This window comes from Anomaloglossus baeobatrachus, chromosome 5 (genome assembly GCF_048569485.1).
Source record: "Anomaloglossus baeobatrachus isolate aAnoBae1 chromosome 5, aAnoBae1.hap1, whole genome shotgun sequence".
Lineage (NCBI taxonomy): Eukaryota > Metazoa > Chordata > Amphibia > Anura > Aromobatidae > Anomaloglossus > Anomaloglossus baeobatrachus.
In genome coordinates this window covers 78246800-78268646 of record NC_134357.1, presented here as the reverse complement: position 1 = coordinate 78268646, position 21847 = coordinate 78246800, and the positions used below count along the sequence as shown (strand labels likewise).

Here is a 21847-nt window from a genome sequence, read left to right as displayed (position 1 = left end):
GCTCCGTGAAAGCGTGCAGACTCAACCAGGTAGTCGCCTGACACACCTGCTGAGCCGTAGCCTGGTGCAGCAACGCCCAGGACGCACCCACGGCTCTGGGAGAATGGGCCTTCAGCCTTGAAGGAACCGGAAGCCCAGCAGAACGGTAGGCTTCAAGAATTGGTTCCTTGATCCACCGAGCCAAGTTGACTTGGGAGCTTGCGACCCTTTACGCTGGCCAGCGACCAGGACAAAGAGCGCATCCGAGCGGCGCAGGGGCGCCGTACGAGAAATGTAGAGTCTGAGTGCTCTCACCAGACCTAACAAGTGCAAATCCTTTTCACGTTGGTGAACCGGATGAGAACAAAAAGAAGGTAAGAAGGTATCCTGATTGAGATGAACAGAGGATACCACCTTCGGGAGAAATTCCAGAACCGAACGCAGAACCAGTTTGTCCTGGTGAAACACCAGGAAGGGGGACTTTACATGACAGCGCTGCTATGTCAGACACTCTGCGGAGTGACGTGACTGCCACTAGGAAGACCACCCTCTGCGAAAGGCGTGAAAGAGAATATCCCTCATTGGCTCGAAGGGTGGTTTCTGAAGAGCCGGTATCACCCTGTTCCGATCCCAGGGTTCTAGCCGACGCTTGTAAGGAGGGACTATGTGGCAAACCCCCTGCAGGAACGTGCGTACCTGAGGGAGTTTGGCTAGACGCTTTTGAAAAAAAACACAGAAAGCGCCGAAACTTGTCCCTTAAGGGAACCGAGAGACAACCCCTTTTCCATTCCGGATTGAAGGAAGGACAGAAAGTGGGCAAGGCGAATGGCCAGAGAGTAAAACTCTGATCAGAGCACCAGGATAAGAAGATCTTCCACGTCCTGTGGTAGATCTTGGCGGACGTTGGTTTCCTGGCCTGTCTCATAGTGGCAATGACCTCTTGAGATAACCCTGAAGACGCTAGGATCCAGGACTCAATGGCTACGCAGTCAGGTTGAGGGCCGCAGAATTCAGATGGAAAAAACGGCCCTTGAGACAGCAAGTCTGGCCGGTCTGGTAGTGTCCACGGTTGGCCTACCGTGAGATGCCACAGATCCGGGTACCACGACCTCCTCGGCCAGTCTGGAGCGACGAGGATGGCGCGGTGGCTGTCGGATCTGATCCTGCGTAACACTCTGGGCAGCAGTGCCAGAGGAGGAATACGTGAGGCAGGGAAACTGCGACCAATCCTGAACTAATGCGTCTGCCGCCAGAGCTCTGTGATCTTGAGAACGTGCCATGAATGCCGGGACCTTGTTGTTGTGCCGGGACGCCAATAGGTCGACGTCCGGCTTCCCCCAGCGGCAACAAATCTCTTGAAACACGTCCGGTCGAAGAGACCATTCCCCTGCGTCCATGCCCTGGCGACTGAGAAAGTCTGCTTCCCAGTTTTCTACGCCCGGGATGTGAACTGCGGAGATGGTGGAGGCTGTGGCTTCCACCCACAGCAGAATCCGCCGGACTTGCTGGAAGGCTTGCCGACTGCTTGTGCCGCCTTGGTGGTTGATGTATGCCACCGCCGTGGCGTTGTCCGACTGAATTCGGATCTGCCTGCCTTCCAGCCATGGCTGGAACGCTTTTAGGGCTAGAACACTGCCCTTATCTCCAGAACATTGATCTGGAGGGATGACTCTGCTGAGTCCATGTACCCTGAGCCCTGTGGCGGAGGAAGACTCCCTGACAGACTCGCGTCCGCCGTGACCACAGCCCAGGATGTGGGCAGGAAGGATTTTTCCTTCGACAAGAGTGGGAAGAAGCCACCACTGAAGGGAGGCCATGGCTGCCTGAGAAGGAGCAACGTTCTTGTCGAGGGACGTCGATTTGCTGTCCCATTTGCGGAGAAAGTCCCATTAAAGTGGGCGCAGATGAATCTGCGCAAACGGAGCTGCCTCTATTGCTGCCACCAACTTCTCTAGGAAGTGCATGAGGCGCCTCAAAGGGTGTGACTGGGCTCGAAGGAACGATTGCACCCCTGTCTGTAGTGAACGCTGTTTGTCCAGCGGAAGCTTCACTATTGCTGAGAGAGTATGAAACTCCATGCCGAGATATGTCAGTGATTGGGCCGGTGTCAATTTTGACTTTAAAAAAAATTGATGAACCACCCGAATCTCTGGAGAGTCTCTAGAGCAATGTTCAGGCTGTGTTGGCATGCCACCCGAGAGGGGGCCTTGACCAGCAGATTGCCTGAGAGAGTAGGACCGCTACCACAGTTGTCATGACCCTGGTGAAGGCCCGTAGGGCTGTCACCAGGCCGATAGTTAGTGCCACGAACTGAAGGTGTTCATTCCCTATGGCGAAGCGCAGGAAGCGCTGATATTCTGGTACAATCGGCACGTGGAGATAAGCATCCCTGATGTCGATTGATGCTAGGAAGCCTCCTTGGGCCATCAAATGCGATGGCAAGCGGAGAGATTCCATCCGGAACCGTCAGGTTCTCTGTCCGTTGAGCAGTGTGAAGTCCAGAACGGGGCGGAGTGATCCGTCCTATCTGGTACCACGAACAAGCTGGAGTAAAAAGCCGCGACTACGTTCTTGAAGGGGAACGAGGATCGCAACTCCTCCTGCCTTCGGAGTGTTCACCGCCTGGAAACGTGCATCGGCTCGCTCGGGGGACGGAGATGCTGTGAAGCAACGAGTCGGAGGACGAGAACTGAGCTCTATCCTGTGACCGTAAGACAGAATGTCTCCTACATCGGTCTTGGACATGTGGGGACCACTCCCCTGACCTGGACCGCCATGCAGAAAAGGCTCTCTGTGCCCGGCGGAGGATGAAAATACCACCGCCTGAGACGTCAAAGACGCTAATTGCGGAGCACAGGATGACCGCATTGATCTGAGACAGAGCAGCTGAGATAGCCTGGAGTGCCCACCCCTGCAAAGGCTGGGGCAACGGACGCGCCTATGGCTTCATAGATGGATCCCATTAGGAGTTCTGTCTGTCCGTGGCATTCTTGAGCGTGGACCCGCCAGCCACTGCTACTACTGATCTAGCCGCCAGTCCAGAGACTGGAGGGCACCTTATGACACTGAGCCGAAACCTTAACAACGTCAGAGGGGAAGAGACAACGTGTGTTATAAGGCGTTCAGTAAAACGCTTGTCCGGGAAGGTGTGCTTCTGGACAGTATCTGTGCATTAGCCGGACTGGGACTGCGGTTCGTGCTGGAGTTTACCACGTAATAACTAGAGGCCACCCCAGGAACACGCTTCGTCGCAGACCGATAGAGGCCTGGGGCGATCCCGCAGTGCCCGGGCCTGTGTAAGGGGCCGGTCTGGACTGCAAACTTCTAGTCTCTTAGCCGACCATTTGTCCATAGCCTGAGACATGGATAGTGAAAATGACCCAGAGAGTTTCTCAGCAAAGCTGTAACTCTGTCCCTGCCGCCTGGACAGGGAACGCCGGCGAAGTTTTCATCATGCAAACTCTGTCGCTGTCATCTGTGCAGTGCCCGTAATATAGCCGCACAAGAGGTTAAAATAAGCCAGTGCCTTGGCACCCTTACTCTTTAAGAGCAGACAACAGCCTGTCGTCCGCAGAGTAATCAGTGAGGGTATACAGCCAAAAACAAATAATGCTGCCGAACAGTGAAACATATACTATATATATATATATATATATATATATATATATATATATATATATATATATATATACACACACATATACATACACACATATATACACACACTGCGGCACCAAGGGGGGTGACAACACCTGAAAAACTGGTGCCCCCCAGTCGGCCGTCCCGTCGTTACCCCTGACTGGCAGGCCCCAGAACGGGAGTATATGGCACTAGGCCGTAAGAGCCAGGAACTAAATTTAAAAACGCGGCCGGCAGACATGGCGCGGTCGTCCCAGTCTCACAAACCAGTCAGCAACCTCTGCGGCGTTTGTAACACAGATGCTGCATGCACTGTCCCTCAGGGGACACAGAGTACGTTATGATGCAGGGCTCTGTCTGCGGGAATCCGGTGGTCTATAGTGATCAGTGAGGGGGGGCGGAGGACAGCGAGGTGTGCTCCAGCCCTCACTGTCGGCAACATACCGACCATCCCGCCCTTCTCCCTGACTGGCAGGCTCAGGGGCGGGAGTTTAACACACTAGGCCGCAAAAGCCGGGAACTAAAGTAAAAACCGCGGCCGGCAAACCGGCACGGTAGTCCCGGACAAAAAATGCACACCGCAGTCGCAGCTGCGTCTGAGGCCAAGGTGCTTCATGCACCGTCCCAACGGGGACACAGAGTACCTGTAGATGCAGGGCCATGTCCCTGACGATACTCCGTCTCCTGTCCGGCAGGGGCTGCGGATGTGGCTTGTAGCCACCAGATTCTCTGCCCCGGGTCTCCCTCAGCTGCAGCCAGAAGTTGCTGAAAAACATGGCTGACGGCGTTCTCTGAGGAGGAGGGAGGCGTGGGCGTAGTCACAAAAAAGTGCGGGAATCTGGTGCCCCAGCGTGGGTAGTGAGGGGGGCGGAGGACAGCTCAATGTACTACAGCCCTCACTGTCGGCGTCATACCGACCGTCCCGCCCTTTTCCCTGACTGGCAGGTCTGGGGGCGGGAGAATCCCATACTAGGCCGCAAAAGCCGGGGACTAAAGTTAAAATCGCGGCCGGCCGGCAGTGCACGGTCGGCGCGGTAGTCCCGGACCCATACGCACGCCGCAGTCGCTGCAGCGTCTGGGCCCAAGGTGCTTTATGCGCCGTCCCAACGGGGACACAGAGCACCTGGAATATGCGGTACTAGGTGTGAGGTAAATCCGGAGATATGACGATAAATCATGATATTCAAGTATGTCAGGAAGCCCTCTCCTGGTGTCACCCCCCCTTTCCTTCACACAACTGGTTTAGCAACAAATCCCATGGCCATCTCCTGTGATATGGAGATGAGGTGGTGTGGGAACAATGGACACAGGATGACTCCCTGCCGTCACCCTGTAACAAGAGTTGTATCTCATTAGCAAGGCTATGGAACTAGCAGACAGAACGACTCCAGTAAAAAATGGTTCATATCTCGCAAGCCATATTTCCGATAAATATGGCAACCATAAAAATGGTGTCTCCGCATGCGGACGATGCCGGCACACCCTTTTTATGGGAGCAGGACATTGGGAAATGCCCCAGGCGTGATATCAGCCAATGGGGAACTGGCAGACAGGTCATGAGTCCCCTCGTTCTGTAGCTAAATTCATAACTGTCACAATGAGAGCATTGGCGTCCGCCTACGACGCTCCCAGGCAAAGTTATGGCCCATATTCCATGTTGTGGATTTTGTCCATAACTCCAGCCAGGGGTGGAGCAGTGCTCCCTCTGAGGTCACGAAGGTAGGAGGGGACCTGGATTTGTCCAGGTTGATAACCCTACTTCGGCCATTTTCCAGTGTTCTTTCGCTGGGGGTCACGTGCAGGAAACATCTGTGGGAGTTCCTAGAAACCTGGTCTACAGCGCCCCCCTGTGGCCAGACGCACAAGGTAACTGATTGAATTGCATACCTGTTTGTAAACCATGCTTTATCTGTAACTGTACTCTGACATATGTATATTCTGTAGATTCCCTATTGTATATATTGTAGTTTCTAGTGTGCTTTAGGCTGATTAAATTATATAATTAATCTTGGGCTGTTCTGTTATCTCGATCTTGAATCCCACGTCTGTGTGTTCGGCTAATAGTTACCGTGAAGCGGTTGGTGGCAGCGAGTTTGTGCCAAGGATTATTGTGGGGAGGCCAGTGAGATTCGGGGAGATTTTATATATTCCGCCCGCGGAGGTCGGGGGAATATATACCCTACTCTCACCGGGGACCCTTCAATAATCGGCATAAGTAGTATAGCGGCCTCCTTGCTTATTGTCGGGCAATTCCATAATTGGCCTGACTATAAGAGGGGCGCTAGAGAGCGCGTCACGTGCTCTGTCTGTCGGTCGGGAGGTATAAAGGAGGGGTGACCCCCACTTGTTACCCCCCGATTGTGACGTACTGGTAGCCAGCGCGGGGGATTTCTGAGTGACCCCCCCGGTGGTTCGTGACATATTGGTGGCAGCGGTGGGATCGAGATAATAGTGTGTGTGAGTGTGAGACCCATACTCCCAGACACTAAAGACTGCCTGCAGCAGCTGTGGCTGCTGGGGTCTTCAGACCAGCTCAACACTAGAGTGTCAGAGTGCAGATACTGTAAGGTGTGTGGAGGCATCAGGTGTCAGTTCTGTGTCAGTGACCAAAAGTCTGCAAGAATGGCTGATGGCACCAGGAGCAGAGCTATGCAACTGGCCAATGCTAAGGCAGGAGCCGAAGAGAGGGAGGACGGTGCTGTGGACAGTAATGAGGAGGTTGCCCACGAGTCCTCCAGGGGCTCGACGCCAGAAAACCGTTCTGCAGAGGACATTGCACAACCTAGCAATTATGGACAAGATGAGGAGCAGCTCACCCAAGGGTCCTCAACGAGCCAGATGCCAGCCCTCCGCTCTGCAAGGGACAGTGAAGCACCAGGCTCCGCAGCGGGCCGCAGATCACCACGTGCCATTCCACCGAGCCTGGGAGGCTCGGATAGCCTTCTCCAAATGGCTATGGCCCTTCTCCAGGCGGGAGACCGGGATACCTACGAGATACTCATGGCAGAGCGCAGGGCAGAGCGGCAGGCAGCGCGTGATGCTGAGGCTGCGGAGCGGCAAGCAGCGCGTGAAGAGCGCCAGGCAGAGCGTGAGGCTGCGGAGCGACAGGCAGACCGTGACTACCAGCTGCATCTAGCTCAGCTCCGGCCCTCATCAGCCACATGTGACCTTCGAGACACCAAACTTCCAAAGGTCCGTGTTGAGGACTTCCCAGTGCTGGAGAAGGATGGAGACTTGGACTCTTTCTTGACTGCTTTTGAACGGACTTGCTTGCAGCACCATCTGGACAAGGACCAGTGGGCCAAATACCTGACCCCCCGTTTAAGGGGTAAGGCCCTGGATATCCTTGGGGACTTGCCTGCTGAGGCAGATCAGGGCTACGACACCATCAAGCGGGCCCTGATCCAACAGTACAACCTCACTCCAGAGTCCTACCGCAAGAAGTTCCGGAGCCTACAGAAGGGACCAAAGGACTCCTGGGCTGACCACCGGCGGGCACTTGCCCGAGCTGCCGACCACTGGACCCAAGGCCTGCAGCTTTCCACCGGACCGGAGATCCTGGACTTGTTCATCACGGAGCAACTCTTGTGGAACTGCCCTGAGGATCTCCGCCAGTTCATCCGAGACCAGAAGCCAAAGGGGTCCACGGCTACAGCTGCCCTTGCCGATGACTACACCAACAACCGGGCTCCTGAAGCCAGGAGAGCAGCCACCAGCAGCACCTGGAGAGGGGGTAAGATGAACTCTGCGACTGCCCCACCTGCCCCTAGACTGCAGGGGGTGTCCCCCTCAACTCCCCTCTCCAGGCCCGTGGCAGAACCAAGACGGTGCCACCAGTGCAACCTACCTGGACACTTCAAGGCCATGTGCCCTCAGCGTCCCAAGGCCCCGGCTCCGTCCCCGTCCCAAGGGCCGCCCAAGGTGTATTGTGTGGGTGGGGGTGGTGGTAGGTCCCTGGACAGCTTCCAACCTGTCACCGTCGGCCGGTCTGTGACCATGGGACTGCGAGACAGCGCCTCGGAGGTGACTCTGGTGCGGCCTGAGATGGTGTCCCCCCAAGACTTGATCCCTGGAAAAACCCTCGCTGTCTCCGGGATTGGAGGCATTGACCCGGCGCTGCCTGTTGCTGACATTTATGTGGACTGGGGCGCAGGGCGAGGGGTGAGGGAGGTGGGGGTAACTGATCGGATCCCCGCAAACGTGCTACTTGGGACAGATTTGGGGCAGATAACCTCCCAGTTTGGGCCCCAACCAAGGGCTGAACCTTCAGCCAGTACTGACATGCCTCCGGACAATGTTAATGTGTTATCTATGAATGATGTAAGGGAGGAGGGAGTGAACTCTGATATTTCTGCTTGCATAGACACCATAGACACACACACAGCTGCCGCTGTGACAGGGGAGGGGGTCAGAGAAAGGTGTGACAATGCCTCTACAAGTAATCAGCCTGTGAGCTGGGATCTGCTGCCCTCTGCAGGGATAAGCAGAGAGCAGGGTGCTGCAGGGGGAGGACCAGTGTGTGGGGTGGGGGCTACCACAGCAAATGTGGGGTCCCCAGAGATTTCACAGCGGGGTTCTGTTGCTGCAGGAGGGGAACAGGCAGGTGAGATTGGGGCCGGTCCAGGAGCGGAAGTGCTCCCAGGTAAGATCTCGGTGCATGGTTCCCCCACAACCGGGGTGTCAGGAAGCCAGGTAGGTCTGCCTGAACCGGCGACTTGGTCAGGAACGGAGGAGGAGCAGGCACGACCCACGGTCGCAGCGGCTGTGGCCGCTGTCACCCGCAGTGGGAGTGCTGGAAGCCAAGGGGCCTCCCAGAGGTCCGATAGCTCTTCCCCTTCTGACCAAGTGGCAGCCGAGTCAGGTGGAGGCCAGGACACAGGTCCCGGGGTACTGACTGAAGATGTGACAGTCTCGTCGATTCTGGCCACATCTAGTCAGGGGTTTCAGGCAGCGTTAGAAGCTGACGACAGCCTGAAAGCTCTTAAGGAGCAGGCGGCACAGCCTCCCTCGGACTCGGACCCGGAGCGAGTGGTCTGGGACCAAGGACGGCTGTACCGGGCCACGGTCCAGCAGGGTTCACCGGAGGCGTGGCCCAGGGACCGACAGTTGGTGGTACCCTATCCGTTCCGGACGGAGTTGTTGCGGATCGCACATGAGATTCCGATGGCCGGACACCTAGGGATCGCTAAGACCAAGGCCAGGTTAAACCAGCATTTCTACTGGCCAAAAATGGGGGCCGATGTGGCTGCCTACTGCCGTTCGTGTGAAACCTGTCAGAGAGTGGGGAAGGCGGGGCCACACCCCAAAGCCCCACTGGTATCTCTGCCAATCATCGATGAGCCTTTCAGGAGGGTGGCTGTGGATCTGGTCGGCCCGCTGGCCATCCCCAGCAGCTCCGGGAAACGCTTCATACTGACGGTAGTGGACTATGCCACCCGGTACCCGGAAGCAGTGGCCTTGTCGTCCATTCGGGCTGACAAGGTGGCCACCGCATTGCTGGAGATTTTCTCCCGAGTGGGTTTTCCCCAGGAAATGCTCACTGACCGGGGGACCCAATTCATGTCCCAGCTGATGGAGGCCCTCTGTAAGCAAGTCCAGGTGCGACATCTGGTGGCCAGCCCGTACCATCCACAGACTAATGGCCTGTGCGAGCGGTTCAATGGCACCTTAAAGCAGATGCTTAAGATGTTGGTCGACTCCCATGGGCGTGACTGGGAGCGGTATCTCCCACACCTGTTATTTGCTTACCGGGAGGTTCCACAGGCCTCAACAGGATTCTCACCGTTTGAGCTCCTGTACGGGCGACGTGTGCGGGGCCCCCTGGCTCTGGTGAAAGAGGCTTGGGAAGGGGATTTGGCCACCCCTGGAGTGTCGGTTATCGAGTAGGTCATGCGCTTCCGGGACAAAATGCAGGCCTTGACGCAACTGGTACACGACAATATGGCTCAAGCCCAGGCCGATCAGAAGCATTGGTACGACCAGAACGCTTGTGAGAGGACCTACCAAGTGGGTCAAAAGGTGTGGGTACTGGTCCCCGTACCACAGGACAAGCTTCAGGCAGCCTGGGAAGGCCCATACCTCGTGTACCAGCAGCTCAACCCTGTGACGTACCTGGTCACCCTGGACCCTGCCCGTGGAAGGCGGAAGCCCTTCCATGTGAACATGATGAAGGCACATCATGAGCGGGAGGCATGTGCGCTCCCCGTGTGCAACCTGCCCGAGGAGGGAGAAGCGGAAACCCTCTTGGATATGCTAGCCCAGGTTAGGGCAGGCGGATCCATTGAGGATGTGGAGGTTGGTCACCAGCTCTTGGAGGACCAACGGTCCCAGCTGTGGGCCACCCTACACCCCTTCCGGGGGTTGTTTACCAACCAGCCCGGAAGGACTGACTTGGCTGTCCATCACGTGGACACTGGGGATCATCCCCCGATCCGGCGTTCAGCATATCGGGTCTCCCTGGAGGTGCAGCAACACATGCGCCAGGAGATTGACGAGATGCTGAAGCTGGGGGTGATCCAGGCATCCAACAGCGCTTGGGCCTCGCCTGTAGTCCTCGTCCCTAAGAAGGACCGAACCACTCGGTTCTGCGTGGACTACAGGGGGCTCAATGCTGTCACAGTCGCCGATGCGTACCCAATGCCACGCATCGATGACCTGCTCGATCAGTTGGCCGGGGCTCAGTACCTGACCATCATGGATCTGAGCCGGGGATATTGGCAGATCCCCCTGACTCGCAAGGCCAGGGAACGCTCTGCCTTTATTACCCCATTTGGACTGTACGAGTCCACGGTGATGCCATTCGGGATGAGGAATGCCCCTGCCACCTTCCAGCGGATGGTCAACACCCTGCTCAAGGGACTTGAAGGGTACGCGGCCGCGTACCTGGATGACATTGCCGTCTTCAGTCCCACCTGGGAGGACCACCTAGAGCATCTAGCACAGGTGCTCAGGCGGATCCACCGGGCAGGTTTGACCATCAAGCCGGGAAAGTGTCAGCTGGCCATGAGCGAGGTCCAGTACCTCGGTCACCGGGTAGGTGGGAGAACACTGAAGCCCGAGCCTGAGAAAGTGGAGGCCATCGCATCCTGGCCCACCCCCAGGACCAAGAAGCAGGTGATGTCCTTCTTGGGGACCGCTGGGTACTATAGGAGGTTTGTTCCATGCTATAGTAGCCTGGCAAAGCCCTTGACGGACCTCACCAAGAAGAAGCTGCCCTCTGCAGTCGATTGGACAATGGACTGCGAGACAGCCTTCCGGGCCCTAAAGGACGCCCTGTCCAGCCCGCCCGTGCTACAGGCAGCCGACTTCACGCGGCCGTTTGTAGTACAGACCGACGCCAGTGACTTCGGCCTCGGTGCGGTGCTCAGCCAGGTGGACTCTGCGAGCCAAGAGCACCCAGTCTTGTACCTGAGCAGGAAGCTGTTACCGAGGGAAGTGGCCTATTCCACAATGGAGAAGGAGTGCCTGGCCATAGTGTGGGCCCTGCAGCGTCTGCAACCCTATCTATACGGGCGCCACTTCATCGTGGAGACGGACCACAATCCCCTCAGCTGGTTGCACACCGTCTCTGGGACGAATGGGCGATTGTTGCGATGGAGCCTTGCGCTCCAGCAATACAACTTCACCATTCGCCACAAAAGGGGCCGTGACCACGGTAACGCAGACGGGCTGTCCCGACAAGGAGAGGTCGCGGACGGGCGCACGGGGGAACACCGGAGTGTGCTGCCCCCTAGCGCCCTCAAAAGGGGGGAGGTGTGAGGTAAATCCGGAGATATGACGATAAATCATGATATTCAAGTATGTCAGGAAGCCCTCTCCTGGTGTCACCCCCCCTTTCCTTCACACAACTGGTTTAGCAACAAATCCCATGGCCATCTCCTGTGATATGGAGATGAGGTGGTGTGGGAACAATGGACACAGGATGACTCCCTGCCGTCACCCTGTAACAAGAGTTGTATCTCATTAGCAAGGCTATGGAACTAGCAGACAGAACGACTCCAGTAAAAAATGGTTCATATCTCGCAAGCCATATTTCCGATAAATATGGCAACCATAAAAATGGTGTCTCCGCATGCGGACGATGCCGGCACACCCTTTTTATGGGAGCAGGACATTGGGAAATGCCCCAGGCGTGATATCAGCCAATGGGGAACTGGCAGACAGGTCATGAGTCCCCTCGTTCTGTAGCTAAATTCATAACTGTCACAATGAGAGCATTGGCGTCCGCCTACGACGCTCCCAGGCAAAGTTATGGCCCATATTCCATGTTGTGGATTTTGTCCATAACTCCAGCCAGGGGTGGAGCAGTGCTCCCTCTGAGGTCACGAAGGTAGGAGGGGACCTGGATTTGTCCAGGTTGATAACCCTACTTCGGCCATTTTCCAGTGTTCTTTCGCTGGGGGTCACGTGCAGGAAACATCTGTGGGAGTTCCTAGAAACCTGGTCTACAGCGCCCCCCTGTGGCCAGACGCACAAGGTAACTGATTGAATTGCATACCTGTTTGTAAACCATGCTTTATCTGTAACTGTACTCTGACATATGTATATTCTGTAGATTCCCTATTGTATATATTGTAGTTTCTAGTGTGCTTTAGGCTGATTAAATTATATAATTAATCTTGGGCTGTTCTGTTATCTCGATCTTGAATCCCACGTCTGTGTGTTCGGCTAATAGTTACCGTGAAGCGGTTGGTGGCAGCGAGTTTGTGCCAAGGATTATTGTGGGGAGGCCAGTGAGATTCGGGGAGATTTTATATATTCCGCCCGCGGAGGTCGGGGGAATATATACCCTACTCTCACCGGGGACCCTTCAATAATCGGCATAAGTAGTATAGCGGCCTCCTTGCTTATTGTCGGGCAATTCCATAATTGGCCTGACTATAAGAGGGGCGCTAGAGAGCGCGTCACGTGCTCTGTCTGTCGGTCGGGAGGTATAAAGGAGGGGTGACCCCCACTTGTTACCCCCCGATTGTGACGTACTGGTAGCCAGCGCGGGGGATTTCTGAGTGACCCCCCCGGTGGTTCGTGACACTAGGCCGCAGAAGCCGGGGACTAGAGTTATAAGCGCGGCCGGCAACAAGCGCGGTCAGCGCGGTAGTCCCGGCGCACTAACACGCCCAGCAGTGCTGCAGCGTGTATGACACAAGCGCTCCATGCGCCGTCCCCAAGGGGACACAGAGTACCTCACAGTAGCAGGGCCATGTCCCTGACGATACCCAGCTCCTGTCCAGCAGATTCCCCAGGGGCTGCGGAGGGAGCACGGTCCCAGTGTCTGGAGACCGATTATGGATCCCACTTCACCCAGAGCCCTGCAGGGATGGGGAAGGAAAACAGCATGTTGGCTCCTGCCTATGTACCCGCAATGGGTACCTCAACCTTAACAGCACCGCCGACCAGAGTGGGGTGAGAAGGGAGCATGCTGGGGGCCCTATATGGGCCCACTTTTCTTCCATCCGAAATAGTCAGCAGCTGCTGCTGACTAAGTTGTGGAGCTATGCGTGGATGTGTGCCTCCTTCGCACAAAGCATAAAAACTGAGGAGCCCGTGATGCACGGGAGGGTGTATAGCAGAGGGGAGGGGTTTACACTTTTAAGTGTAATACTTTGTGTGGCCTCCGGAGGCAGTAGCTATACACCCAATTGTCTGGGTCTCCCAATGGAGCGACAAAGAAAGTGGACTTATATCTTCCCTGCAACCTCTCTCTTCTAGTCATCGAGGCGGTGCAGGGAGCGTATACAGTAACATCTCACTACACAGAGGTCGCACTGTAAACCCTCCTCTCCACAATGATTGACAGTTGGCTCTGTACACACAGGCTGTCAATCAAAGTGCCAGGACGTGGTAACAGCTGCCCTCACCAAATAATGAGTGGCGTCAGTAACCCGATGGTTTCCTGAGAAAGAAGTTGCTTCACTACGAAACGCAGAGAAATAAAACTGCGTGCATAACCGCATCCGATATACTGGCTCCTTTATTATCCATCGAGGAGCGCAGAGGTAAGCACATAACTCTGTACTTCTTGTACTTTGCATACATCTTTGATCAGTGGTTCTTGCAGCAGCTGGATCTACCACTGAGGTTTTAGTCAAGGTTGTGCAAAGAAGGGAATTTTGTTACTTACCGTAAATTCCTTTTCTTCTAGCTCTTATTGGGAGACCCAGACGATTGGGTGTATAGCACTGCCTCCGGAGGCCACACAAAGCAATTACACTAAAAAGTGTAAGGCCCCTCCCCTTCTGGCTATACACCCCCAGTGGGATCACTGGCTCACCAGTTTTAGTGCAAAAGCAAGAAGGAGGAAAGCCAATAACTGGTTTAAACAAATTTACTCCGAGTAACATCGGAGAACTGAAAACCGTTCAACATGAACAACATGTGTACCCGCAAACAAACCAAAAATCCCGAAGGACAACAGGGCGGGTGCTGGGTCTCCCAATAAGAGCTAGAAGAAAAGGAATTTACGGTAAGTAACAAAATTCCCTTCTTCTTCGGCGCTCTATTGGGAGACCCAGACGATTGGGACGTCCAAAAGCTGTCCCTGGGTGGGTAAAGAAATACCTCATGTTAGAGCTGCAAAGACAGCCCTCCCCTACGGGGAGGCAACTGCCGCCTGCAGGACTCTTCTACCTAGGCTGGCGTCCGCCGAAGCATAGGTATGCACCTGATAATGTTTGGTGAAAGTGTGCAGACTCGACCAGGTAGCTGCCTGGCACACCTGTTGAGCCGTAGCCTGGTGTCGCAATGCCCAGGACGCACCCACGGCTCTGGTAGAATGGGCCTTCAGCCCTGATGGAACCGGAAGCCCCGCAGAACGGTAGGCTTCAAGAATTGGTTCTTTGATCCATCGAGCCAGGGTGGCCTTAGAAGCCTGCGACCCTTTGCGCTTACCAGCGACAAGGACAAAGAGTGCATCCGAACGGCGCAGGGGCGCCGTGCGGGAAATGTAGATTCTGAGTGCTCTCACCAGATCTAACAAATGTAAGTCCTTCTCATACCGATGAACTGCATGAGGACAAAACGAAGGCAAAGAGATATCCTGATTAAGATGAAAAGAGGATACCACCTTCGGGAGAAACTCCTGAATGGGGCGCAGCACTACCTTGTCCTGGTGGAAGACCAGGAAGGGAGCCTTGGAAGACAGCGCTGCTAGCTCAGACACTCTCCGGAGAGATGTGATCGCTACCAGAAAAGCCACTTTCTGTGATAGTCTAGAAAGTGAAACCTCCTTCAGAGGCTCGAAGGGCGGCTTCTGGAGGGCAACTAGTACCCTGTTCAGATCCCATGGATCTAACGGCCGCTTGTACGGGGGAACGATATGGCAAACCCCCTGTAGGAACGTGCGCACCTTAGAAAGTCGTGCTAGACGCTTCTGAAAAAAGACGGATAGCGCCGAGACTTGTCCTTTCAGGGAGCCGAGCGACAACCCTTTTTCTAACCCAGATTGCAGGAAAGAAAGAAGGGTAGGTAATGCAAATGGCCAGGGAGACACTCCCTGAGCAGAGCACCAGGATAAGAATATCCTCCACGTTCTGTGGTAGATCTTAGCAGACGTGGGCTTCCTAGCCTGTCTCATGGTGGCAACGACCCCTTGGGATAATCCTGAAGACGCTAGGATCCAGGATTCAATGGCCACACAGTCAGGTTCAGGGCCGCAGAATTCCGATGGAAAAACGGCCCCTGGGACAGTAAGTCTGGTCGGTCTGGAAGTGCCCACGGTTGGCCGACCGTGAGATGCCACAGATCCGGATACCACGCCCTCCTTGGCCAGTCTGGGGCGACGAGTATGACGCGGCTGCAGTCGGATCTGATCTTGCGTAGCACTCTGGGCAAGAGTGCCAGAGGTGGAAACACATAAGGGAGCCGGAACTGCGACCAATCTTGCACTAGGGCGTCTGCTGCTAGGGCTCTTTGATCGCGAGACCGTGCCATGAAGGTTGGGACCTTGTTGTTGTGCCGGGACGCCATCAGGTCGACGTCCGGCCTTCCCCATCGGCGGCAGATTTCCTGAAACACGTCCGGGTGAAGGGACCATTCCCCTGCGTCCATGCCCTGGCGACTGAGGAAGTCTGCTTCCCAGTTTTCTACGCCGGGGATGTGAACTGCGGATATGGTGGAGGCCGTGGCTTCCACCCACATCAGAATCCGCCGGACTTCCTGGAAGGCTTGCCGACTGCGAGTCCCCCCTTGGTGATTGATGTATGCCACCGCTGTGGAGTTGTCCGATTGAATTCGGATCTGCTTCCCTTCCAGCCACTGCTGGAAGGCTAGAAGGGCAAGATACACTGCTCTGATTTCCAGAACATTGATCTGAAGGCTGGACTCCTGCTGAGTCCACGTACCCTGAGCCCTGTGGTGAAGAAACACTGCTCCCCACCCTGACAGACTCGCGTCTGTCGTGACCACCGCCCAGGACGGTGGTAGGAAGGATCTTCCCTGTGATAATGAGGTGGACAGGAGCCACCACTGCAGAGAGTCCTTGGCCGTTTGGGAAAGGGAGACTTTCCTGTCCAGGGATGTCGACCTCCCGTCCCATTGGCGGAGAATGTCCCATTGAAGTGGACGCAGATGAAACTGCGCAAACGGAACCGCCTCTATTGCCGCCACCATCTTCCCGAGGAAGTGCATGAGGCGTCTTAAGGAGTGCGACTGACTTTGAAGGAGAGCCTGCACCCCTGTCTGTAGTGACCGCTGCTTGCTCAGCGGAAGCTTCACTATCGCTGATAGAGTATGAAACTCCATGCCAAGATACGTTAATGATTGGGTCGGTGACAGATTTGACTTTGGGAAGTTGATGATCCACCCGAACGCCTGGAGAGTCTCCAGTGCAAAACTCAGGCTGAGTTGGCATGCCTCCTGAGAGGGTGCCTTGACCAGTAGATCGTCCAAGTAAGGGATCACAGAGTGTCCGTGAGAGTGCAAGACTGCTACCACTGCTGCCATGATCTTGGTGAACACCCGGGGGGCTGTCGCCAGACCAAATGGCAGAGCCACGAACTGAAGGTGTTCGTCTCCTATCACGAAGCGCAGAAAGCGTTGGTGCTCCGTAGCAATCGGCACGTGGAGATAAGCATCTTTGATGTCTATTGATGCTAGGAAATCTCCTTGGGACATTGAGGCAATGACTGAGCGGAGGGATTCCATCCGGAACCGCCTGGCGTTCACATGCTTGTTGAGCAGTTTTAGGTCCAGAACAGGACGGAAGGAGCCGTCCTTTTTTGGAACCACAAAGAGATTGGAGTAAAATCCTCGCCCCCGTTCCAGAGGGGGGACAGGGATCACGACTCCTTCTGCTCTTAGAGAGTCCACCGCCTGCAGCAGTGCATCTGCTCGGTTGGGGTGTGGGGAGGTTCTGAAGAACCGAAGTGGAGGCCGAGAACTGAACTCGATTCTGTACCCGCGAGACAAAATGTCTGTTACCCACCGGTCTTTGACCTGTGACAGCCAAATGTCGCAAAAGCGGGAGAGCCTGCCACCGACCGAGGATGCGGAGGGAGGAGGCCGAAAGTCATGAGGTAGCCGCCTTGGAAGCGGTTCCTCCATTTGCTTTCCTGGGGCGTGAGTGAGCCCGCCAGGAATCTGAGCTCCCTTGTCCTTTCTGAGTCCCTTTGGACGAGGAGAATTGGGGCTTGCCCGAGCCTCGAAAGGACCGAAACCTCGACTGCCACTTTTTCTGTTGAGGTTTACTTGCTCTGGGCTGTGGCAAGGAAGAGTCCTTACCCTTGGACTGTTTTATGATTTCAGCCAATGGCTCACCAAACAGTCTGTCTCTAGATAATGGCAAGCTGGTTAAACATTTTTTGGAACCAGCATCTGCTTTCCAGTCCTTTAACCATAAGGCTCTGCGCAAAACCACAGAATTGGCGGCCGCCATAGAGGTACGGCTCGTAGATTCTAGGACAGCATTGATAGCATAGGTCGCAAACGCAGACATTTGCGAAGTTAGGGACGCCACCTGTGGCACTGCTGGATGTATGATAGCATCCACCTGTGCTAAACCAGCTGAAATAGCTTGGAGTGCCCACACGGCCGCGAATGCTGGAGCAAACGACGCGCCGATAGCTTCATAGACAGATTTCAACCAAAGGTCCATCTGTCTGTCGTTGGCATCTTTAAGTGAAGCGCCATCCTCTACTGCGACTATAGATCTAGCCGCAAGCTTGGAAATTGGGGGATCCACCTTTGGGCACTGGGTCCAGCGTTTGGCTACTTCAGAGGGAAAAGGATAACGGGTATCCTTAGAACGTTTAGAGAAACGCTTGTCTGGATGAGCGTCGTGCTTCTGGATTGATTCTCTGAAGTCAGAGTGGTCCAAAAAAGCACTTAATTTACGCTTGGGATACAGGAAATGGAACTTCTCCTGCTGTGCAGCTGCCTCCTCTGCTGAAGGAGCTGGGGGAGAAATATCCAACAGTCTATTAATTGCCGATATAAGGTCATTAACCATGGCGTCACCCTCAGGGGCATCCAGATTGAGAGGGGCCTCAGGATTAGAATCCTGATCACCTTCTTCAGTCTCATCACAGAGAGATTCTTCTCGCTGAGACCCTGAGCAGTGTGATGACGTGGAGGGTCTTTCCCAGCGAGCTCGCTTAGGCTGCCTGGGACTGTCATCTGAGTCAGAGACTTCAGCTTGTGATGCTTGAGACCCCCTTGAAGTACGGATTAGTTCCAACTGAGGGGGACCAGAGAGCATAGCCACAGCAGTGTCCATGGTCTGAGGAACTGGCCTGGCCTGCAAGGTCTCCAGGATTTTTGTCATAGCCTCAGACATTTTTTCAGCAAACACTGCAAAGTCTGTCCCCGTCACCGGGGCAGGGTTCACAGGCGTCGCTGCCTGGGCTACCACCACAATAGGCTCTGGCTGACGAAGTGCCACTGGGACTGAACATTGCACACAATGTGAATCATTGGAGCCTGCCGGTAGATCAGCCCCACATGCAGTACAAACAGTGCACACAGCCCGTGCCTTGGCAGCCTTGCGTTTTGCGGATGACATGTTGCTGCCTCCTCAGAGCAGTACAGGGTGTCCAGCCAAGAAGCGACCTACAGTGCAACTATATATATATATATATATATATATATGGTACCAAGACAAAAGTACACTATATATCACTGAGGCACTAGTGGGGCCAGCACTACTGTGCAGCTTACCGCCCGCTTAGGAGCGGTGTGTGGTCGCCAGAAATCCCTCTAGTCTGGGTCTCCCAGAGCCTGCTGCCTTTCCCCAGCCAGAACGCATGTATAATGGCTGCCGGCGTCCTTGTGGAGAGGGGGGGCGGGCCCTGGGCGTACACCGACGAAGAGCGGGAAGTCTGCTTCCCCTTGTGCCTAGTGAGAGGGCTGGAGCATGTAAATAAAGCTCCAGCCCTCGGCGCTGCCTATTGAGCAGCGTCTCTCCCCTACCCTGATTGACAGGGTGGGGGCGGGAACGAAGCGGCGCTAGGCCGCAGAAGCCGGGGGCTAAAGTTAGAAGCGCCGCCGCCGTAAAAGCGCGGTCGGCGCAAAGCCCCCGGCGCACCATAAGTCGCAGCTGCGCCGCCGCTCCAGGAGCGGTCGGCGCAGTAGTTCCCAATACACAACGTCACTCAGCAAAGCTGCAGTGACCTAACCCCCAGCGTACAGCGCCACTGTCCCCGGCGCACTACAACGCTCAGCAGGCCCTGAGAGTGTCCGTGCCTGCCGGGGACACAGAGTACCTGAAAGTTGCAGGGCCTTGTCCCTGAACGGCACTCCCGCTCCAAATCCAACAGGTTCTATGGGTCTGTGGATGGAGCCCGGCCCCAGGGCTTGGGGGCCGGCAAGATCCCACTTCCACAGAGCCCTAAGGGGATGTGGAAGGAAAACAGCATGTGGGCTCCAGCCTCCGTACCAGCAATAGGTACCTCAACCTTACAAGCACCAACCGCGGGTGAGAAGGGAGCATGCTGGGGGCCCTATATGGGCCCTCTTTTCTTCCATCCGATAGAGCCAGCAGCTACTGCTGACTACAAACAGTGGAGCTATGCGTGGATGTCTGACCTCCTTCGCACAAAGCAGAAAACTGGTGAGCCAGTGATCCCACTGGGGGTGTATAGCCAGAAGGGGAGGGGCCTTACACTTTTTAGTGTAATTGCTTTGTGTGGCCTCCGGAGGCAGTGCTATACACCCAATCGTCTGGGTCTCCCAATAGAGCGCCGAAGAAAGAAACCCGAAAAAGGTGAGTGAACATGCCATATCATCTCTGTCATTGTTGTTAGATAAGACCATATTACACAAGTTTTTGCACCCCTTCATGAACTGCCCGTTTAATTGAAAGGGAGCGGCTGCAGGGAGGACATAACTTCATTTTCTCCCTGTAGCAGAGCTTCCAGTAAAACAAACAGCCAGGATTTTAATGCGGTTTACCTTGAAGACAAGCCCTATATGTGCAGGTGAATAACATGCTAGAGGGTCATTCCATGGTAACTTACATTACATTCACAAGCCAAAAACTGAGCTAATAATGGCTACAGACTGTTCTCTGAAGGCAGGCACAAAAATGAGTGAATGTATATTGTACATTGAACTATTCTCAACAGATTTCAACACAGTTGAACATGGAATGACTAGACATTATGTATTTTCTTGAAGTGGTTGATTCATTTACGTCGCCATTCTGCCAGCATTATAGGTGTATGAACTTCCTTTCCCTCACTTCCATGCATGCACTGCATCAGCCTGTCCTGGAATGAAAGCCCACCCTCCGCTATGTCTACATGTAGCTTAAAAGAAAGAAGTGCAAAAAAAAAATGGTCTATAATAATTATTTAATAATCAATACAGTAGACTTTGTTGCTCTATGCCCCTGTATTTAATTGTGCGGTCTACGCCATACAGCCAAAAAAAGAAACCCTACAATATACCATCATGACAGAGGTCAACAGGAGGCTGTTTCAGCCTCCATGTAGTGAACGGGGCCTATGGAGCCATTTAATGCATCTGCTGAACGCCCTCCTGGGCTTACTGGTGAACAGACAACTCACCATTAGTCAGTAGATGGCCGATTGGATGCAGCAAATATACGTCTAAGTGACTTTTAGCTGTTCATGTGGGCATCAAGGTGAAATGGCTAAAAGTTATATTAACAGATCTGGTACATACTGTCTGATCTTTCTTGTAAGTGTTGGCTTTCTTGGACTCCAAGTGCAGGAAATCCACAACCCCAGTGTAAGACGACAGGAAGGATAACAGGACTCGGTCAGGGAAGACCTACAAGGAAAAGAAAATTGGTTATTATTGCAGCCATTGGGGCAAAGCGGCAACAATCAGCAGATGCAGAGTCCGGAGTCTGTGAGGTCATACCTTCTCAACCTGAGCTTTTACCACCAGGCCCGGCAGCAGATTGTTCAGGGTCCAGTTCTGCTCCTCTGTAGCGATGGCTGTAGTCACATCGGACTGTGTGATGGATAGGCGAACAATTCGGCCACTATTCTTTATTTGGTCAATCACACAGTTGAGGTACTGCCCGACCCGCAGAGACGTCGCTGTACACACAAAGCAGAACAAGTCACCCTCTCATTTTCAGTTCTCGGGCAGTTCGATGATATCTATTGTCTCATGTAAATTTCTATGAACCTCCTCGTATTGTAAGAAATACGATGATGACTTCTAGTTTTCAATTAAAGCAGCACTAAGAATGCACGATAATAACTCTCCAGCACTATTCTAACTGGAGATTTGGTTGCATTCAACCCCATACATTTCGCATCTACAGGATGTCATCATTACATATCCAAGAAAGCCCTCCCGAGAGGTTTCCGATTGCTTCCCTTTATTCTTGAGTATATCAAATTACACATATGTGTAATTTATTATAAATATATATATATATATTATATATATATATATATATATATATATATATATATATATATATATATATATATATATATATATATATATATATATATATATATATATATATATATATATATATATATATATATATATATATATATATATATATATATATATATATATATATATATATATATATATATATATATATATATATATATATATATATATATATATATATATATATATATATACATATACATACATACACACACACACACACACACACACGTTTCCTGTCTCATAATACAGCAGTAATATGAGAGACTCTAAACAATGATTATCTACCGCTTAATGACAGCTGCAGCCCATCTCCCCCGCCTCCTGCTTGTGAAAGGTTTCTCCCAACCTATAC

The 21847-nt window shown here is 53.7% G+C and overlaps 1 protein-coding gene across 1 annotated transcript in view; it reads right to left on the bottom strand.

Moving 5' to 3' along the window:
• PDCD11 (programmed cell death 11) overlaps nt 1-21847 on the bottom strand; it is a 254756-nt gene that overhangs the window by 206068 nt on the left and 26841 nt on the right. Inside the window, exons 7-8 of the mRNA XM_075348616.1 lie at nt 20938-21119; nt 20737-20844 (exon numbers count right to left, since the gene is read on the bottom strand). Of these exons, the coding sequence (XP_075204731.1) occupies nt 20737-20844; nt 20938-21119 (290 nt within the window). The remainder of the gene's footprint in view (nt 1-20736; nt 20845-20937; nt 21120-21847) is intronic.